The sequence below is a fragment of the Egretta garzetta genome, unplaced genomic scaffold, assembly GCF_000687185.1.
Source record: "Egretta garzetta isolate BGI_Z169 unplaced genomic scaffold, ASM68718v1 scaffold322, whole genome shotgun sequence".
Lineage (NCBI taxonomy): Eukaryota > Metazoa > Chordata > Aves > Pelecaniformes > Ardeidae > Egretta > Egretta garzetta.
This window is the reverse complement of record NW_009259044.1, coordinates 891551-908263: the sequence shown is the minus strand read 5'-3', so window position 1 is coordinate 908263 and position 16713 is coordinate 891551. Positions and strand designations below refer to the sequence as shown.

The 16713-nt window shown below is 41.3% G+C and overlaps 1 protein-coding gene across 1 annotated transcript in view; it reads right to left on the bottom strand.

Annotated features, from left to right (window-relative positions):
• Positions 1-16713, bottom strand: part of ADAMTS17 (ADAM metallopeptidase with thrombospondin type 1 motif 17) — a 183698-nt gene that overhangs the window by 53049 nt on the left and 113936 nt on the right. Inside the window, exons 15-16 of the mRNA XM_035890595.1 lie at positions 7916-8036; positions 5334-5408 (exon numbers count right to left, since the gene is read on the bottom strand). Coding sequence (XP_035746488.1) covers positions 5334-5408; positions 7916-8036 — 196 coding nt within the window. The remainder of the gene's footprint in view (positions 1-5333; positions 5409-7915; positions 8037-16713) is intronic.

Here is a 16713-nt window from a genome sequence, read left to right as displayed (position 1 = left end):
AAGTTTCGCTGCTGTGACATGCATGGTTATGACTAACACTTCAGTCTGAGAGAGGGAGAGAAATGCACGTGTGCTGCTTAGCTGTGACTTAAAGCTTGTGCTTGGGCCTAATTAGATTGACTCCTTTCAAATCACTCTGGCTCTCCTGCAGTACTGGCAGGGATGCATGAGGACTGGTCCCGAGCTGATGCAAAGTATCACTCTCAGGAGCAACACTGCACATCACAGAACAGACATTGGTGATTTGAAATGAAGTTTCCAAAAGATGCTCCTGCTTTCCCCTCTGAAAAAAACACTGCTTGAGGCTGTGATCGGTATGAGAAAGGAGTCACTTCCATAAAACATTTTGACTGACGCTAAAACTAAACAGCAGAAATTAGTGGGACAACTGTGGGGAAAAAATTGTTTTCACTTACACTTCAGCTTTGTACAAACATTCTGGAGGATATAATGGTAATGGTCTCCTTGCATTGGGCCGCTAAACAGAATTCCACAGCTCAGATTTAATGCAACAACAGAGCTGAAAGTTTCTCAAGGGCTGACCACCAGTCACCTCTAAATGCTGCCAGCAGACGCACATGCCAAATTAGACCATCTGAGCATCTGACGTGGTAGGGAGGTTTTTACAGGGCCCCATCATATTTTATAGAATATAAAAATAAAAAGTCTTCGGTTTTATCTTTCTGAAAGTCTCTTGGCCTTTTCATGTTTCATTCAACAACCAGCAATACAACACAATTACACCACTTTTGACTAAACAGAGTAACAGAATAATTAGGAGCTACAAGGAAATGTAGCCTATTTTCCCCCACCACAGAGCCATGTGGAGTTACGGACTTGTTCCATAGGGTGGAAGTGGTGACATTAAACTATAAAGCTGAGGAACATTAGGGCCAATTTCAAAGGTCTGGGAGCCAGGCAGAGTTTTTCCACTGGCTTCATTGGACTCTGAATCAGGCCCCTGTAAGTGACACTAATCTCATCACAACCATGACTTGATTCCTTCTAATTGGCCACCCAGTTTACTTTGCAGTGTATAACTTGGCACCTCTTTGGGGTTATTTCTCTCCCCTTTCTTTTAGATGTTAAGTAGCTTATCCTGTATGTTCCCTCATTCTTTTTTTTTTGCTTTAAATGGCTGTGTGAAACCATTCTGTGTCAGCCCTGCCTTTATGGAAATCAAGGGCAGTCTAGAGCAACGGGCTGGAGAAGTGCTGGCATAAGCAACAGTGACTCCTCTAGCATTCAGTAATGTTTGGGGAGCTATTTTAGGGGTAAGTGCAGCTGAATGGCCGTGCTTCTGCTACAATGATACAGCTGGCCTCAAAGGAGGATGCTGACAGCCTCACGCATCTCAGGACTAAGTGATTCTGTTACCACTGTGACACGGAGTAAGGCAGATGGGGACTTTGGGTCTCAGACTGTGGATTCATTTCTACCTGTCTGAACCAGGCAGAGTGTCCAGCCCCTTTGGTGTGCTACGAATACAGCTTGAGCTCTTGGGTTCCATGAGGTGCGTTATTTCTGAATGACTCCTTCCATTTGACCCTTCAGCTCAGTTCTTTTTGCACTTGTTCCTCCTTACTTACTTCTCCCTTACTCAGGGTATCTCAGAAACAGTCAGTCATCCCTTGCAGGAAAAACAGAAAGAGGGAGAGCAGAGCTGCAAACCATGTCTGCATACGGAAGCCAGAGCAGTGGCGCTCTCATCTGCTATTACAGAGTGGGTTTCACTGGGAAAAATTATTACTTCCAGGGTCAACTTTTTAAGGCAATACTGAAATCTGTTATGAAATCAAAGCAAACAGATGTTGGATTTTATTCTAGACATTGCCAGGAGTTGGTTTTTCATCAGCTGAGATACCAAATTACAGTCAAAACAGTGTGTTTCAGAAATCAAACATCCTCACTGCACCCCATGCATCTGCATATAAACCCGACCGACAATTACCACCAGACATGAGCGCACAGCAAAGGTGTGATTAATGACAGTCCATCATGGGGAAATAGGCCCTATGACACACTTGGACACCCCTGTTAGGAAGCCAGTTTGGAACATGCCCAAGTTTCAGGTAATTTAATGTACTTACTGGGGGACTATTTACTTATTTATTTTTCAAATCACATGCCAGACACAAATGCCCAGAGCTAAATCATGCAGGGGTTGGATACAAAGTTATAGTGAATTTAGTGGAAAGCCAGTCACTAACTTCAGCGAACTTTGGATCCGTCCCCTGACCTAGCTGCAGCCAGGAGGGTGTCACACTGCTTTACAGGTGAGCGAGCTGTGGAGCTTGAGGTTCAGCTCCTGCCATAAATAGGCTCTCATTTCATCACTGTGCCATGAGAGAAACACCACGTGGAAAAGTTGATTTTTATGTTACTTTTTACAATGGTAAATAGTGGAGTGTCAGCTATTAATAACATATTAGTTCTAGCGACTGTTTAGTTTGGTCTTATACCAGATTTTTCTCTTCATGTAATTTCTAATCCTGATTGATGGCTTTGGGGGATTGTGTTCACAGCTCCTGAATAAGAAGAAACATACCGTGCTAACACACTGAGATCATGTGGCACAAACCTGACTGCTGGCCTTCACTCTTCCGTTAGCAAGCTCCGAACCACTTCGCAGTGGTACAGATCTGCCCTGTCCTTTCAGAGATGAAGTGGAATTCTTGGGCATGTCCCACCAGGAGTGTCTTGACACTCTCATTCATTATTTCCAGCAATATTGTGTGAGTTAGCGGTCAAATCCTATTGCAAACAGACTACATAACACCCATGCAAATTTGCCACAGGTACAAACTTGGATCGCTACCACCACCCCAGTCTGGTCCTTAGACCTAATGTTAGGCTTCTGGTCACAGAATATTCCTGATCTTTAAGATAACCGCACCAGAAAACACCTCCATTGTTTCCCAGGCACATTTTATTAAGCAAGCTGTAACTGCAGATTGCCAGAAAGATTATCAAGTGTCAGCTAGTAAGACCAAAAAAAAGTCTCAGAGTTGGCTCTGAGTCAAGGACTCTCAAAGATCTGTTAGGTCTTAGGATAATTGTCTGCAATGCAGGGGTTTGCAAGGTTGGGCTTAATGTTCAGCTTTAAATGAGGAACTGGTTAAAGACTGATGAGATTTGGCAACTATCAGGCAGTATTTCTAGTAATTTCACCCATAAATCAGCCTATTAAGATGAAGCTTTGAAAGTACAACAGGAGAACTTCATTATTTGATAATTTATAGTGCTGTATGTAGTATACTCCACCTTGGGAACAGTTACTTTGGCACGCACCAATCTTTCTGGATAATTTGCATTACATCAGTGTCTCAGGAATGTAAGACTGTGATTGAAGCAAATCCTAGATACAAATTATATGGTGTAACTCGTATTAGGAGAGACACCAGAACAAAGAGGTGGCTTTGTCATCAAGGAGATTAATATGTGAACAGTGGCTACTGTATCTTCATTTAAATGCTGGAGAGATTTGCAAGAGGAAAGCAGCTCACACAGGAAAATCCATTGTTAGCTGTTGTTACTATTCCCAGAAAGAACAGAAAGTTTAGTGTGAACTTCAGAATGTCACTGATCTGCTACAAAACTGTTCTCCTGGTTCACATTGCAATGAAAGATGGACTCTGAGGTAAAGGAAAAATTATCCCATGGCTGAAAGTACTGATCTCTGGGCACTGTACCTTCATATCTTATCCCTGTACACACATGAAAATTAGGTGTGAGAAAGTCAACGGTGCTCATCCCATTACCAAACTTCCCTAAAGTGCTTTGAACAAAGATCTCAAGGTAGAAGCCAAGGAAATCAGACTGCCCTGCCTACCTGCTGGTCATGGCCAATGCAGCTCCTTAATATTTTAGGGATAAGTACCAGCTGGGCATCTCAGTTTCCATGAACCTTCCCACCTTGCACCTTTTCCTGAGAGCTAGTTGTTGCAGTGGAGTAGAAATATGTCCAGTGGTAACTACACGTCCATTTTCTGAATAGTTGTGATGATTCTCACTTGCTATTAGCTTGAGAGTAATTCCTGCATCAGTACCTGTCCACTTCCAGCCATGGGATAGCACATTGGAAGAAAATAATTTCACTGGGGAGCCATGGATAGATTTCAAAGCCTCCTACTATTGCTGTGAAGTTGGTTGCCGGGATTTCTAACTTGCATGTTCTGCTTAAACCCTTATAAGACATCCCAGAGTTAGCCCTAGGGTTCTATTGTCTCATCACTTAGATGTACACCCTATTGACAAAAAAAGAGTTTCTTGTGTTGGCTAAAGATGCTCCTAGCCAGCACTACAGCACCACTGTTCAAATTTCTTTTCTTTCTTTTAAATATGTGCTGGACAAGTAACGTACACAATAAAAAGTCTGCTTTTTCACCACCTTAAAAAGAAAAATCACTAGCAAAGATACACTCTTCATTTCCCAAAAAGATAGTTACAACATGGCATATCTCACCTTATTTTGTTCTGCCATTAAAAAAATCCAAATATCTGTGGTCCTTCTTTTGGATCATATGCAAAGGGCAGCAATGAAAAACTTGATATGGCTGAGAAAAATCAAGAGAGACAGATGCAGGTCTCATTCTCGATGCAGGTCTCTGAGCATTACAGGCACAGCCTTGGAGTCTGGACAGAAGTCAGTGATAAATCAGCTACCCAACAGATATGAGCCAAAGAGCTGTCCTTTACTTCTGGGCCCCCTGTACAGTGGCAGGGAGACAGAGATGGACTTCAGAACAAGTCTGTGTTTGTTTTTGAAAAATTATTTTGTAGAAATAGGTACAGGGCATTCTGCCAGTCAAAAGTAAACCACAGTCTAAACAGTGCATTCAGTTGGCCTACTGAAGACAGCCAGCTGCACACAAGTGTATGTGATGTTTAGCATCACAATCATAAATAAAGGCTTTCCATCTCCTCCCCAAAAGAGAAGTGGAATCCATTTACAGCTGGATCACAGGTGGCAAGATCTGAACTGCTGGACCTTCTATGAGGCACTTCAAATGTTCCACCATCATGCCCCACCAGGGTGGCAGAACCTCATCTGTGACATTAAGGTTGGAAAAAAAAAAAAAGAAATAGGCCCAGTTCTTTTTACTCAGTTAATGAAAATTTGGCTGTCTTTCATGCAGATAGGTTTTCTAAAAGGAAAGGATCTGTACTTGTTACCTTTGACAAACCAAGCTAAATAGTAAAGGACTTGAAGTTTATCCATGGCTTTGGATACCAATCTCCCCATCTAATCCAACCAAAAGAAGACAAAGAACCAACACCAAAGGATGTCACCAACACCCACTGACACTGCAAAAAGCATTCAAGTATCTTACACGAGAAACACTTGGGAATAGCCTTTGCCTTTGCCATCACACATGTCGAAACCTTCTTACAATGACTATTGGTTACTAAGGAACAGAAAGGAGTTGGCATGGATTTAGTTCAGTAAATAGGGCTTGACAACATGATTTGCAATCACAGGACATAGAGACCAATCCTGCAGTCAACAGAGTCCCCCGTGCAGAGCAGCTGAGGATCTGGCCTGAAAGTTGCAACTGCAATTCCCAAAACAGACACCACTCCAAAATAATCAATGTCTTGATATTTGAAGTCTATTCTCTTCTGAAATAATATATCAGCGTACTTGACTCAGTGTGTTGGCCCTGACTTGGATCGCAGTAAGTTCGTGGGGATTTGCCACTGACCTGTGCAATCATTTCCAAATCCAAACCCTGAATCTGTTACTCTAGTCATATTGTATATTCTCCTTTGCCCCAACTTTTGTCAGATCTTTGTACATATTTACTTAAATGTCATTTTAAAGAAAAAAAGCTAATTTTTTCTTGAGTAACCTCATGTTCACTTGTGATACCTCAGACCCAACCCTGGAGCTTTGCTTACTGCATGAGATTCAGTGCAAAACAGCAGTAAATGAATAGAAATTGATGGGAGTAACTCACAATGCATAAAATGTTTGCAGAATCAGGCCTAGGAATCATAAGCGAAACCAACAAATCCGTTTTCAGTGTCTAACATAAACAAAACCCAAAAGCAGGAAAACATGAACAGTGAACAATTAGAACACTGTAAATATTCTTTCCATTTTCGTAGGCAAGGATGCTCATTAGAAGAGCATGACTTAAAAAAAAATAAAAAGCAAAGATGATCTTGTTTGGCGTACCATGGATGTCACTTTTTAAAACTATTCCCATGTAAAATTTAATTCCCTTTAAAGTTAATAAATCAAAACATCAAATAAATGTTTAAGAAATTGTAATTGTAAAAACAATTATCTTACAGATTATGCGAGATGGGTAAAGGTGGAAACATTGCATTGACAAAGCAACATTTTGACATGTTTGCGCTTCTGAGATGATCAGCAAAGAATAAGGATCAATAAATGCTTGAACACTGACCATGAATTAGCCAGCCATCTCTTCTCAGTAGGTTACAGGGAGCTGGGGGTGAAAGCCTCCTGCCTTCCGTAGTGTCCTGGCAGCCAGACAACCAGTTATGGCTGAAACTGTTCTGTTCCTACAGCCTTGTAAATTTACCACCCTCAAGCAGTCTGTCTGGTTGGAAATGGGTGCAACCTCCTGACAGTGACCCAGAAATTTCTTGTTTATCTGCACAAGATGTTTCATAGTCTCATCAGAAAAGATAAAAGATAGTTACTCTTCAGCAACAAATAAGAAGTTCATGAACAGCTATAAAATCTGCTACAGAATGGAGAATAGGTTTTTTTCAATGGAAATGAGAAACTTTTCCCACCATTTGCATCACATGCAAATGCCTTGAGGTAAGTAGGTGGAAAATAACTGGGACAAAAGAGTCAAAGGCAATAATGCAAGAAATCATTCAACAGGTTGGCCTAGCAATGCAACAGCACAAATGTGCTCCAGGAAGATGTGGTGGAGGTGGGAAATCCTACCTGCATCTCAGAGGAGGTGACAGATCACAGCTGGCTTCACAGATAAGGAGGAGGAGGGTGCAGAGGAAGAGGTCAATGAACAAAATCAGAGCCTCGGACTTCAGTGCTGAGAGCTTGAATCAAGGAAGCGGCTAAGAACTGGTGCTGCTTTAATAACTAAACAGAATTGAAGTGTGTGCTTAAATGGAATCTTTATGTGCTTTGCTGAACTCAGTCCTGGAGTAGCAGATGTTGAAGGTATTTCTACATAGAGAAATGGCAATTCTGTATTCCCTGAATGTGAAATATTATTTTCTGGACAATTCCTTCCTCTTGGACCAGCTTGCAAGTCCTGAATCTGGTTTTCCTTCCCCTTGCCTGATTAGGATGTGCGATAACAGGTTTCTCAGAAGCGCAATACAGAAACTCTGGAACAAAGACTAATTCAAACACCAAGCTGTATATACATTAATGTTTAACAAGAAAGGGTAAAGTCTTAAGTCTGACTGGAAGCTCTTGTATCCTATACTGGGTACTATTGCTGGCAGGGAATCAATAAAAATATTCAGAGGGGAAGGCTCTTTCATTTAGCTGAGGTATCCCGATTATAACATGAATCATCTGCAACATGCAGCAAGCATCATTCTGAGCTCTCAAAGAGCTCAAAGATGGTGCTGAAATCAGACTTCCCTCCCACTGGAAAAGATACTGTGATTTTGTCTCTTATTTAAAATCAACAGCACCGGTAGCATTCAAAATGAGAAACACAGCTTCAGCCTGAATTTCAGATAGAGGCTATGGCTGGTATGTGGGCAACTGAATAAGAAGCAGACAGGATATCACATTTGAATTGAGTTGGGGTTTGTTTCGCGTTTCTTATGTGTTTACTAGAGCAGATGAGTCCAACGCTATCCAAGAAGAAGAGCTGTTACTACCACTCTTTAACTCTCCTCAAGCAGTTAAGAGAACCTCCACTCCACTAAAAAGCTGCTGAGGGTTACTCACCCATCCCCTTGGTGTGGTTGAAGTCGCCTTTCACCACTTTACAGGTTTTGCCATCACCACTGCAGATTCCACAGCGATCCTCTTTGGCAGCTGAGCCAATGATTCCATCGCAGCCAATTTTCTAATGACAACAACCAGAGGTCCCCATTATTTTGTTTGCAAGGTTAAAGTATCTCTAAACATTGAGGTCAAGACTAAGATAAACATCTGACTGAAAACCTGAACAGGAAGAGAACACTGTGAATCAGGGGACCACTCATCTGGAATGGTGTTGAGTTGGTTATTCAGCAACCTCCTTCGCTAACACTTAAGAGCATGAACTTTGATTGAGAAGATTTAACTGAAGAAAGTTTTGCAAACACTAGTTATTCCAGATATCATCCTAGATTTCATACTAACGCACTCTAACTTCCTTTAAACACAACAGATTAAAACAATGTTTCATGTTTGTATAGCAATTTCCATCTGAGGAGCAAAAAGACATCCCGGAGAAATGGACCACTACTGTGATACTTAGTTTAGAGAAGAGATAAGTGTGACTTCCTTAAACAAAAATTAACCCAAGTAACCAGAATCCTGGCCATAGCTCTTCACCGCACAAAAATTCAGACTGCTGTTACAAGTTCCAATGCTGCTCACTGAATAAGCTCCGGTTTGGATTTGGATCTTAACAGGCAGTGTAAACATTCATTTCTGATTACACTTTTGCAAAACATGAAAAAAGACCTCATTAATCAAACAGGTCAAGATACCTGCAATGCAAAAGTACTTCAAAGCAAGCAGGTCAGGTTCGTATTTGGCCAATCCATAGCATAAGATTGCTTACACAATTATGAAATTTTCCATACGCTTGCACAGCTTAGACATTCAATTGTAAAATAAAAAACCAACCACAAAACCAACAAACCTAACAATTTCACCTAAAGCTTCATTTTAGATGGTATTTTCATAATTTTCTATACCTACCTAAACTTCTCCCAGTAAAAATCTGCAGCCTTGCTTCCACAGACATGTATTACTAGAATAGTCACGGTAATCTTCCTTATTCACAAACCATTTACAGGTTATGATGGTGACCATCATCTTGCAGATCTTAAGGTTGATAAGACTTATTGTCATTCTATGTGAGTTATTTTCTGTCTGTGTAAGACCCTCAAAATAATCAGCAATTCACTCTTAAAACACACATTTCTACTGAAATAAGAGTTGTCATTATGCAAGTTATTAACAGAGATTCTACTATTACAAATAAATTGAAGATATATTCTCTGTAGATAAACAGTTTCTTGGCAAATGAGTTAGCATGACTGTCACTAATAACACTTATTTGAATAAGGCTCTTGGGTCTCTCCCTTCCTTGCCTTCTTATAATAAAGCCAGAGGAAAGTTGGAGAGATAGCTTAGGGAACAATCAAAACAACAAACATTTTGAAAAATAGGCTAAGTGGGGAAATATTAAGAGAACTCGGGTTGTTTATCTGAGACTGTCTGCGTGTAAGCAATGTGATTTGGACCTGAACTCAAATGTTCCCCTTGTTTCAGAAGACACTGGCCACTGCCTAAGTCCAGATGTATTACAGGGATCAAAGATTGCCAGCATTCAGACGTGTTCTGATGCAGTGTTTGTCTGGGTAAATCATTAGAGACAGACACATGCTGAGAAAGGATGATCGCCCTAAATACATACGAGGGAAATGCTTCTCATTAACTAGAACAGCATGCAAGTTGGTGGATGAGAACAACAGGAAAAAAACCTGTATAAATGGCAGTTAAAGGAAGGTAGGAAAAAGACCATGGAGTTTCTGGCAGTTGCAATTCTCAAGTCTAAACTTCACACCCATGTCCAACAAATAATTTTGGGATATTGAATGTGATTCTGCCCCCAAAACAGAAGGATGTCCCAGCAGTTCTCCTTCCAGGAAAATAAATATGATTTATTAATGGGGTTGCTGAAAGGCAGCTGGAAATACATGCCTGCCTGCCACCCTGCTGAGATACTGGAAAGGCTGCATTTAATTTAAGACTAGTGCTATCTTTTATTGTACTGCATTGTTATTAGCACTATGCAAGCACACAAATGAATAAAGGGAATATAATGAGTGTTGAACCACACTTATTCCCAGTGCTACATGAGGAGTCTGTAGGACTATAACAGAGGCAGGCAAAGAATGGGGAGTTAGCAATCACATGCTTTGCATTTATGCTGTAGTTTCCCGGATAATGTAAACCAGTGCAAGCCACCAAAGCCTCTGAAAGAGTAAGTCCCCCCTCTTCTAACACTGGGGTTCAAGGCAAGCCATTTCCTCCCACATTTACCAGGTCACTGACACACTCTGACTTGAGAGACCCTCTCTGATGGCATGGCAAGAGCACCCACTGAATCCACAAATATACCTCCCAAAACCTTTGCTGCTTTCTACCTTTCATCTTCACCCTAATTCCCTGTGAGTAGAGGAACTGGGAACGGCCCTTGCAGCCTTCCCTTCAATGGCACCATCCCTCCCATCCACAGGGCAGACTTTCCCTTCAAACCAGGCTTGAGGATTAAAGCCTCCGCCAGATTTGGGCCAGGAAATTGCTTCTTAAAAAGGAAAATCTTTAAGAGAATAAACCAGTTTTCTTTCTTGGCTCCAGGATGAAAATTGGTGCGTTCTTGCTACTTTATGGGGGAAAAATACCTTGGAAGCACTTTAACTCTTGTCTATGTTTCCCCCTCCCCAAGCCTTCCAATCATTTCCAAAGTAGAAGTGTGTTTAATAAGAGTACATAATGAAACAGCTTTTGTTAAGATTTGACAATGGGTTCCAAAAACTGCCAAGTCATTTAGAAACACATTACAGTGACCACCTCGGTCACTCAGATCCTTTGAAAACTCCCCACATTGAAAATATTGCCACTCTTAAAACAAGTACAAAGGGGAAGAGACAGGGCTGGAAGGGTGAGGAAGGAAAACACTGTGAGCATCACCCTTCCTGGGAGGAAAGTATCTGCCAGCAGTCCTTGGAATGTTAATTGAGAGAGATGTCCAGCTTTCTCCAAGGTGAGAAAGCCCCTGAGATTTCATCACTGGGGGCCAGAGGCTTACGCCTGAGCCCCACCAGACTGAGGAGAAGATCTATCAAGTCTGTACATCATCAACTTCTCACTGACATTATGCTGTATGCTATATCTATATTATGTTGTCAATTGTTAAAATAGAGCTGTTCTCAACCTGCAGAAACCTTTCAAAAAGTGAGGCCTTAATTAACTGTATGCAAACTTGCATCACAAGTTTTGCTGCTCAAAACTCAAGTTTTCATACTGCAGAAATAATCCCTTAAAACCCAAATAGTTCAAGGGAGTTATTTGGTCTTGACCATCTCTAACTTGTTTTGTGCTGCTTCCTGTACAGTCCAGCATACTGACCAAGGTAAGATGATTTTTTTTTAATTAAGAAGCAGAAAGGCAGAAGGGGGAAGCTTTACATTCTGAGAGACCTTGCAAATAACATCCTCTGTGTTTTCTGTCCCAAGAGTTATCCTGCGCCTGAGCAGACTGAGTGCATAGACCAGTCCATCCCGCAGCAGCTGGATACTTTCAGTTCCATCAGTCTTGTATGGCCTGGTGAGAAGGGAGGCAGTTTTGTATTCTTACCAAGAAGACCCATTAAGGAGTGAGCAGGGCACTTGGAGCTCATCTCTGTTCAGAAGGAAGGATAAAAAGTAAAAAGCCAGCCTGGTGCAACCACCATCTGCTTAACAGTCTGTGGGAGCATTCGCCGCCATCAGCCCTGTTCTTGGAGCCTTGGAGCTTTCCTGTGCCATCCAATATGGACTTGGACAGTGATATCCATAGCTTTGGCAAAGGGGTTGATGTTGACACCACCCAGGAGTTCCACCTCCTGCCTGTACTAGCTGTTGAAAGCCTGCAGTGCTGCACTACTGCTATTAACAGCATCAATTGGACAAAGAGGAAGTGGATTTTAACCAAAGCCAGTCCCTTGCCCATATTAAAACATGGGAGTGCTGGCAAGAAACTTCTAGATAGTCCTTTGGGGCTTCAAGTCCTCAGCATGCACCATCACAACTATATCCACGGGTTTCTTAATGATCTTCAACCCAGGCAGTCTCCTACTCTGACACCGTGTTCTGTAACTATCCACTGACTTTTAAATTGGCAGGTAACTGCATGTTTGCTGAGCCAAAGGCCTGAAATTCATTCCCTCTGAACTGATAACTCAGTCCACCCTTTCTTCTCTCCCTCCCCCTTCTTCTCATTTTTATAATTAAACATCTGAAAATACTGCTTGTTGGGTGGTATTTCCAGCTTCAGTCATTGCTGGCTCCAGCGTAGGAAAACTCCTCTTCTCTTCTGAATACACATCACTTAGGTTCTTCTGTGTGAACTATTTTCTGTATTGCTTGGATATTTTTTAATGATATTTTATTTGTATTTTCAATGGCTGTGCAAGACCTCAATTGATACAGCCTGCGTGAGTATGTTTTGCTACATAAACACAATTATTTTTGTTATATACACCCACCCTGTATAAGAAATGACATTGTAGGCTCACAAAACTGTAATGCTTCCCATATGCTGAACTAACTAGCTGTCTCAATGGATCAAATATAAATATTGATGCAACATGTGCCATTCTACATATTAATCATGTACAGAGCATGCTGGTTATGACGGATTCATCTACACTGCCAATTTTTTGTCCATAATATCCAGTGTCCACTGATACCTCCAGGGATGGACCACATGAAACAGGAATGTACATATGCGAGCAACTGGCATTCAGATCTGAGGATAAAAGAATTCTTATTTCTTTGTTTTAAACTCAACTGCCCTTCTGGAAGACTATGGGTGTCCGTTAGGATTTGGACACAAGGGTGAGCCTAGATCCCTAATCAAGCAGTTTGTCTGTAAGTTGCTTCTATTTCTGTTCTACAACAGATTTTGTGTGATCGATTGGGGTCCATGTAGAAGTTAGCTCAGCAAATATCCTCCCATCATTTCCCGAGTCTTCAGATTTTATCTGACTCAGAGCAGCTCTGCTGGAACAGGAGATATACGCTGTCTATTTTAAATCAGCATTATCTTATCTGCATATAGATACGCAACTACTCTTGCCCATCGACTTTGTCTTTAGATCTTTTAGCAGTTCATGGGGATGCTAGATACAATTATTCCTGATAACCACTTTTTTACATATAGAGCTTGAAGGTTATGTGTCAAAACCCCTGTGTTCTGGCAGCAGAGCAGGCGATATGAGCAAACATGCAAATAATACAAAGCCTTTTCCCATCCCAGGAACTCCTTTGCTTCTGTTCTTTGGTCGCTTTCTGTAGCTACCCCTTTCTGATCCTTCCAAACCAGATTCATTGGAATTGACACCTCTGACCTGATTTCACCCTGCCTCTGCCCTGGTTTGTACAAATGCCAACAGGCTGCAGATACCAGAGGGTTTTATATCAAGTGCCTATTCTTTGAAAGACGCACCTATCTTGTCAGTTCTGGATTTGAAAATAACATATATTTATCAGTATACGATATATCTGTAGCCTCCCTTCCAGTCGATTCTTGGCTGCTCAAGCCACAAGCAAAATCTAAATCCTCCAAGGTAGATAACAGAATTGTCTATTATATGCTCTCCATGGGTTAACATAGAAGAAAAATAGGGGGAAACAACATGATTTTTTTTTTCATATCCTACTGTAAAGTAAACTAAAAAAGTAATAAGATATCAACAAAGTCTTGGGTTTTGTTGCTATGCCTTACTCACCAAAGCCCCCAATACTCTTTTTAGGCCTCAGATTACATTGCTATAGACTCAGAAATTGAAAAAAAAGGCAATTATACAACAGGTTTCTGTCGTTCAAACAATCCTTCTGGACTTTGTGCACACACACTAAATAATTTTCAAAGTACAGTGCTAAGCCAAGTTGTTGTATGGAGACAAGCTACCCAGTCTGGAACATCTTGTACCACAGTTTGTAATGCAGGAATATGAATAATACATGGAAAATACTCAAGTGAGGAGGCAAAGCCAGAACTCCATGCATCAGTCAAATGCAAAAAGTGGGTACTGAGTACGTAGAAAACTGTTTACCAGCAACAGGTCCAGTAGACAACTGCAATTTATCCTCTGCCACCTGTGGCCCTCTCATGACACTCTGCCTATCCAATTTGCAAAAACTATTTTTGAAAATGTGTCCATTTTCAAATTTGTGCTCCCCTTTCATACTGTATGACAATCGCTTTTGGAAGATAGCTGTTCTACAACATTTTTGTTGTGCCAGAACATCCTAATGTGTGGCTTGTCATCATTGAATGTTCTGTGGATTCACCAGCAAGTTAAAAGTAGACGTGACGTGACAAAGCATTCATGACAAAACTGTAGATAGAGCCAAAACATCTTCCCCTCTTAAATTGTTAAATCACAGCAAAGACTGCCCTTGATCTCTAGCCCGTTCCTCTATAAAGGAGTTCTCTCTTTTCAAAGAGACCTTAGATTACATCCTGAAGTACAATCTGTGGTCTCCACTGGAAAGTTCTCATGGTATGATGAGTTTCAGACTAATCCTCCTTTGAGAAAAGCCAGGACAAAGTCATGTGCATCGTAACAGTCAGCTGAGCAGCTTGTCTTCTACCCACGCCACTGCTGTGTGACATCTGACACTTCTTAGCTCTACTTCTGCCAGCAGTTTTCTATGAACATCAGCAGCACAGAGTGAAGAACTGTTAAGAGGTTTGAAAGCGCACGGCCTCCATGAACGTTGACTCATGAAACATACACCGAATGGTCTTGAGGAAGAACAAAACCCTCAGGGAAGCCTCCCTCTGACTGAAGAGAAATATGACAAGATAAAAGCAATCTGAGCTGCAGGTTGCAATGCCCTACCCCATCTTCACCATGATTGCAGTGTCCAAGCTAGAGAAATCAAACCTTGGAAGCAGGCAAGAGAGAGAGAGTCTGTGAAGCCTAGATGAGCACTCACCCTCCTCCTCCTCCTCACATGCATCAGACTGCTCTTGTTCTCCAGCCTGCTACAGATTTTCTCTCTCTGAAAAATCTCAGGAGAAAATAAATTCTCCTTGCTAGAAGACTATGTGCATTTCAAGAAGGCCAAAGACGTGCATACACATCGCACAAGGCATCTAGTTTGCTCAGAAGATGGTAAGGATAAGTGCATTTGTCATTACTCTACAATGTCTCTTCTAAAGGCACAACTTTATAATACTCCCTTCAATTTTTGAGACTAATTCCTGAAGCTTTTACATAGCTTTTATTTTGTTCTCATTCTGGCAGACTTCTATCACTATCAGAAAGGAAATGTTCAGCCTCTGAAACAACTTTAATACACAAGGACAGGATAAAAACAAAGATTACAAAAAGTCTAGGTGATTAGGAATCCTTATGCTAAATTTAAGGCTGACTTTGGTCTCTGGTGCTTCTATGCATGACCTAAGTATTAACCAAGTTTACTCACCCCAGCTGCCTTCAGGTGTAAGTAATAAATATAGGGATGCTGCTGCTTATGATGATTTTGATTCAGGGGCAGTGAGGTTGACACCAAAAGGCTTCATTCACACTGTTTAGATTGGAGCTCAGCTCATGGCTTTAAAATGAAACTGAAATAAGGTCACAAAGTACAACTGAAGGAAAACTCTTCTCCCTCAGTGCCCAAATGCTGTTAGGGTATTTTGAGGCTTCAGAGAATTTGTTCCTGCTTCCCTTCTCAAAACTCCCCTGTTCTTACAAGAACAGGTTTTTTTTTTTTTCTTTGCCATGTTCATCTACATTCATTCATCAGGCAACAATGATGCATGAGTTTCATTTAGGAGCATCCACTGCTGAAGGGAAAAGAGCTATTACATTTCCTGGACTAGATGTTCACAGGCCACAGTTACTGCTAATTTGTCTGTTACACTGGCAATGTGTCATTGCTGCCTTTGAGAGCCTTTAACTAGAAGGATTACACAAGAAAATAAATAACAGTAATACCACCCTCTGATTTCAGCACTTATGCTCTTCTCCAGGCCCCCTGCAATACATGTTGCCAGGCTTTGTCTACACTGGGTAAAGAAATAAGGGGAAGAGTAATTAAATAAATATGCCGATTAAATTGGTTTAATAGGCAGCTAGTTAGACAAGTATCTGTGGCAAATGGGGGACACGATCACATATGGCAATTCTCAGCGCTAAAGTGCATATAAGGCAGAAGAGTATTATAAATGAGTTCACAAGGCTTTCAAATCTGCTCGGCTTGAATTGATCATTTTGCATTTTCTCTCAGCCAGATGCAAATGGACTGAATGTTCTGCAGCTGTCATCACCTCTCCGCACAGTTAAAGGCAGTTGCCCCCGACTTAGAGCGCAATTTGCTTTTCATGATGTACCTCCAAAGCTTTCTGCTCATAAAGGTTTTCATTTGGAGGGGAGCTGGCTACTGCTCCTCACTGGAAGAAGAAAATGTGCATTGCCATAACGTGTGATTTACCATTTGTGGTTGATCTGAATGTTTGAAGCGGTAAAGCTGGCCAATGCGTAATGGTCAATGGCACACAGCTGGAGGTGCACAGCTGGCCTTACTAGAAAAGGTTATTAATGGATTTTTTAGGTTTTTCAGATACAGCTGAAAACAGGGAAAAATTAAGTAACTTGGGATGCACCATGAACCTGGCTCTATGCAAAGCACTTTGTATTAAAAGAGCACATAAAGAATCAGACTCGTGCTGGCTCCCCAGCAACTTCCTGTTCAGATTCTTCATCTGAATAGATTAGGACTCAATTAAACATGTCTCTTCAGCAG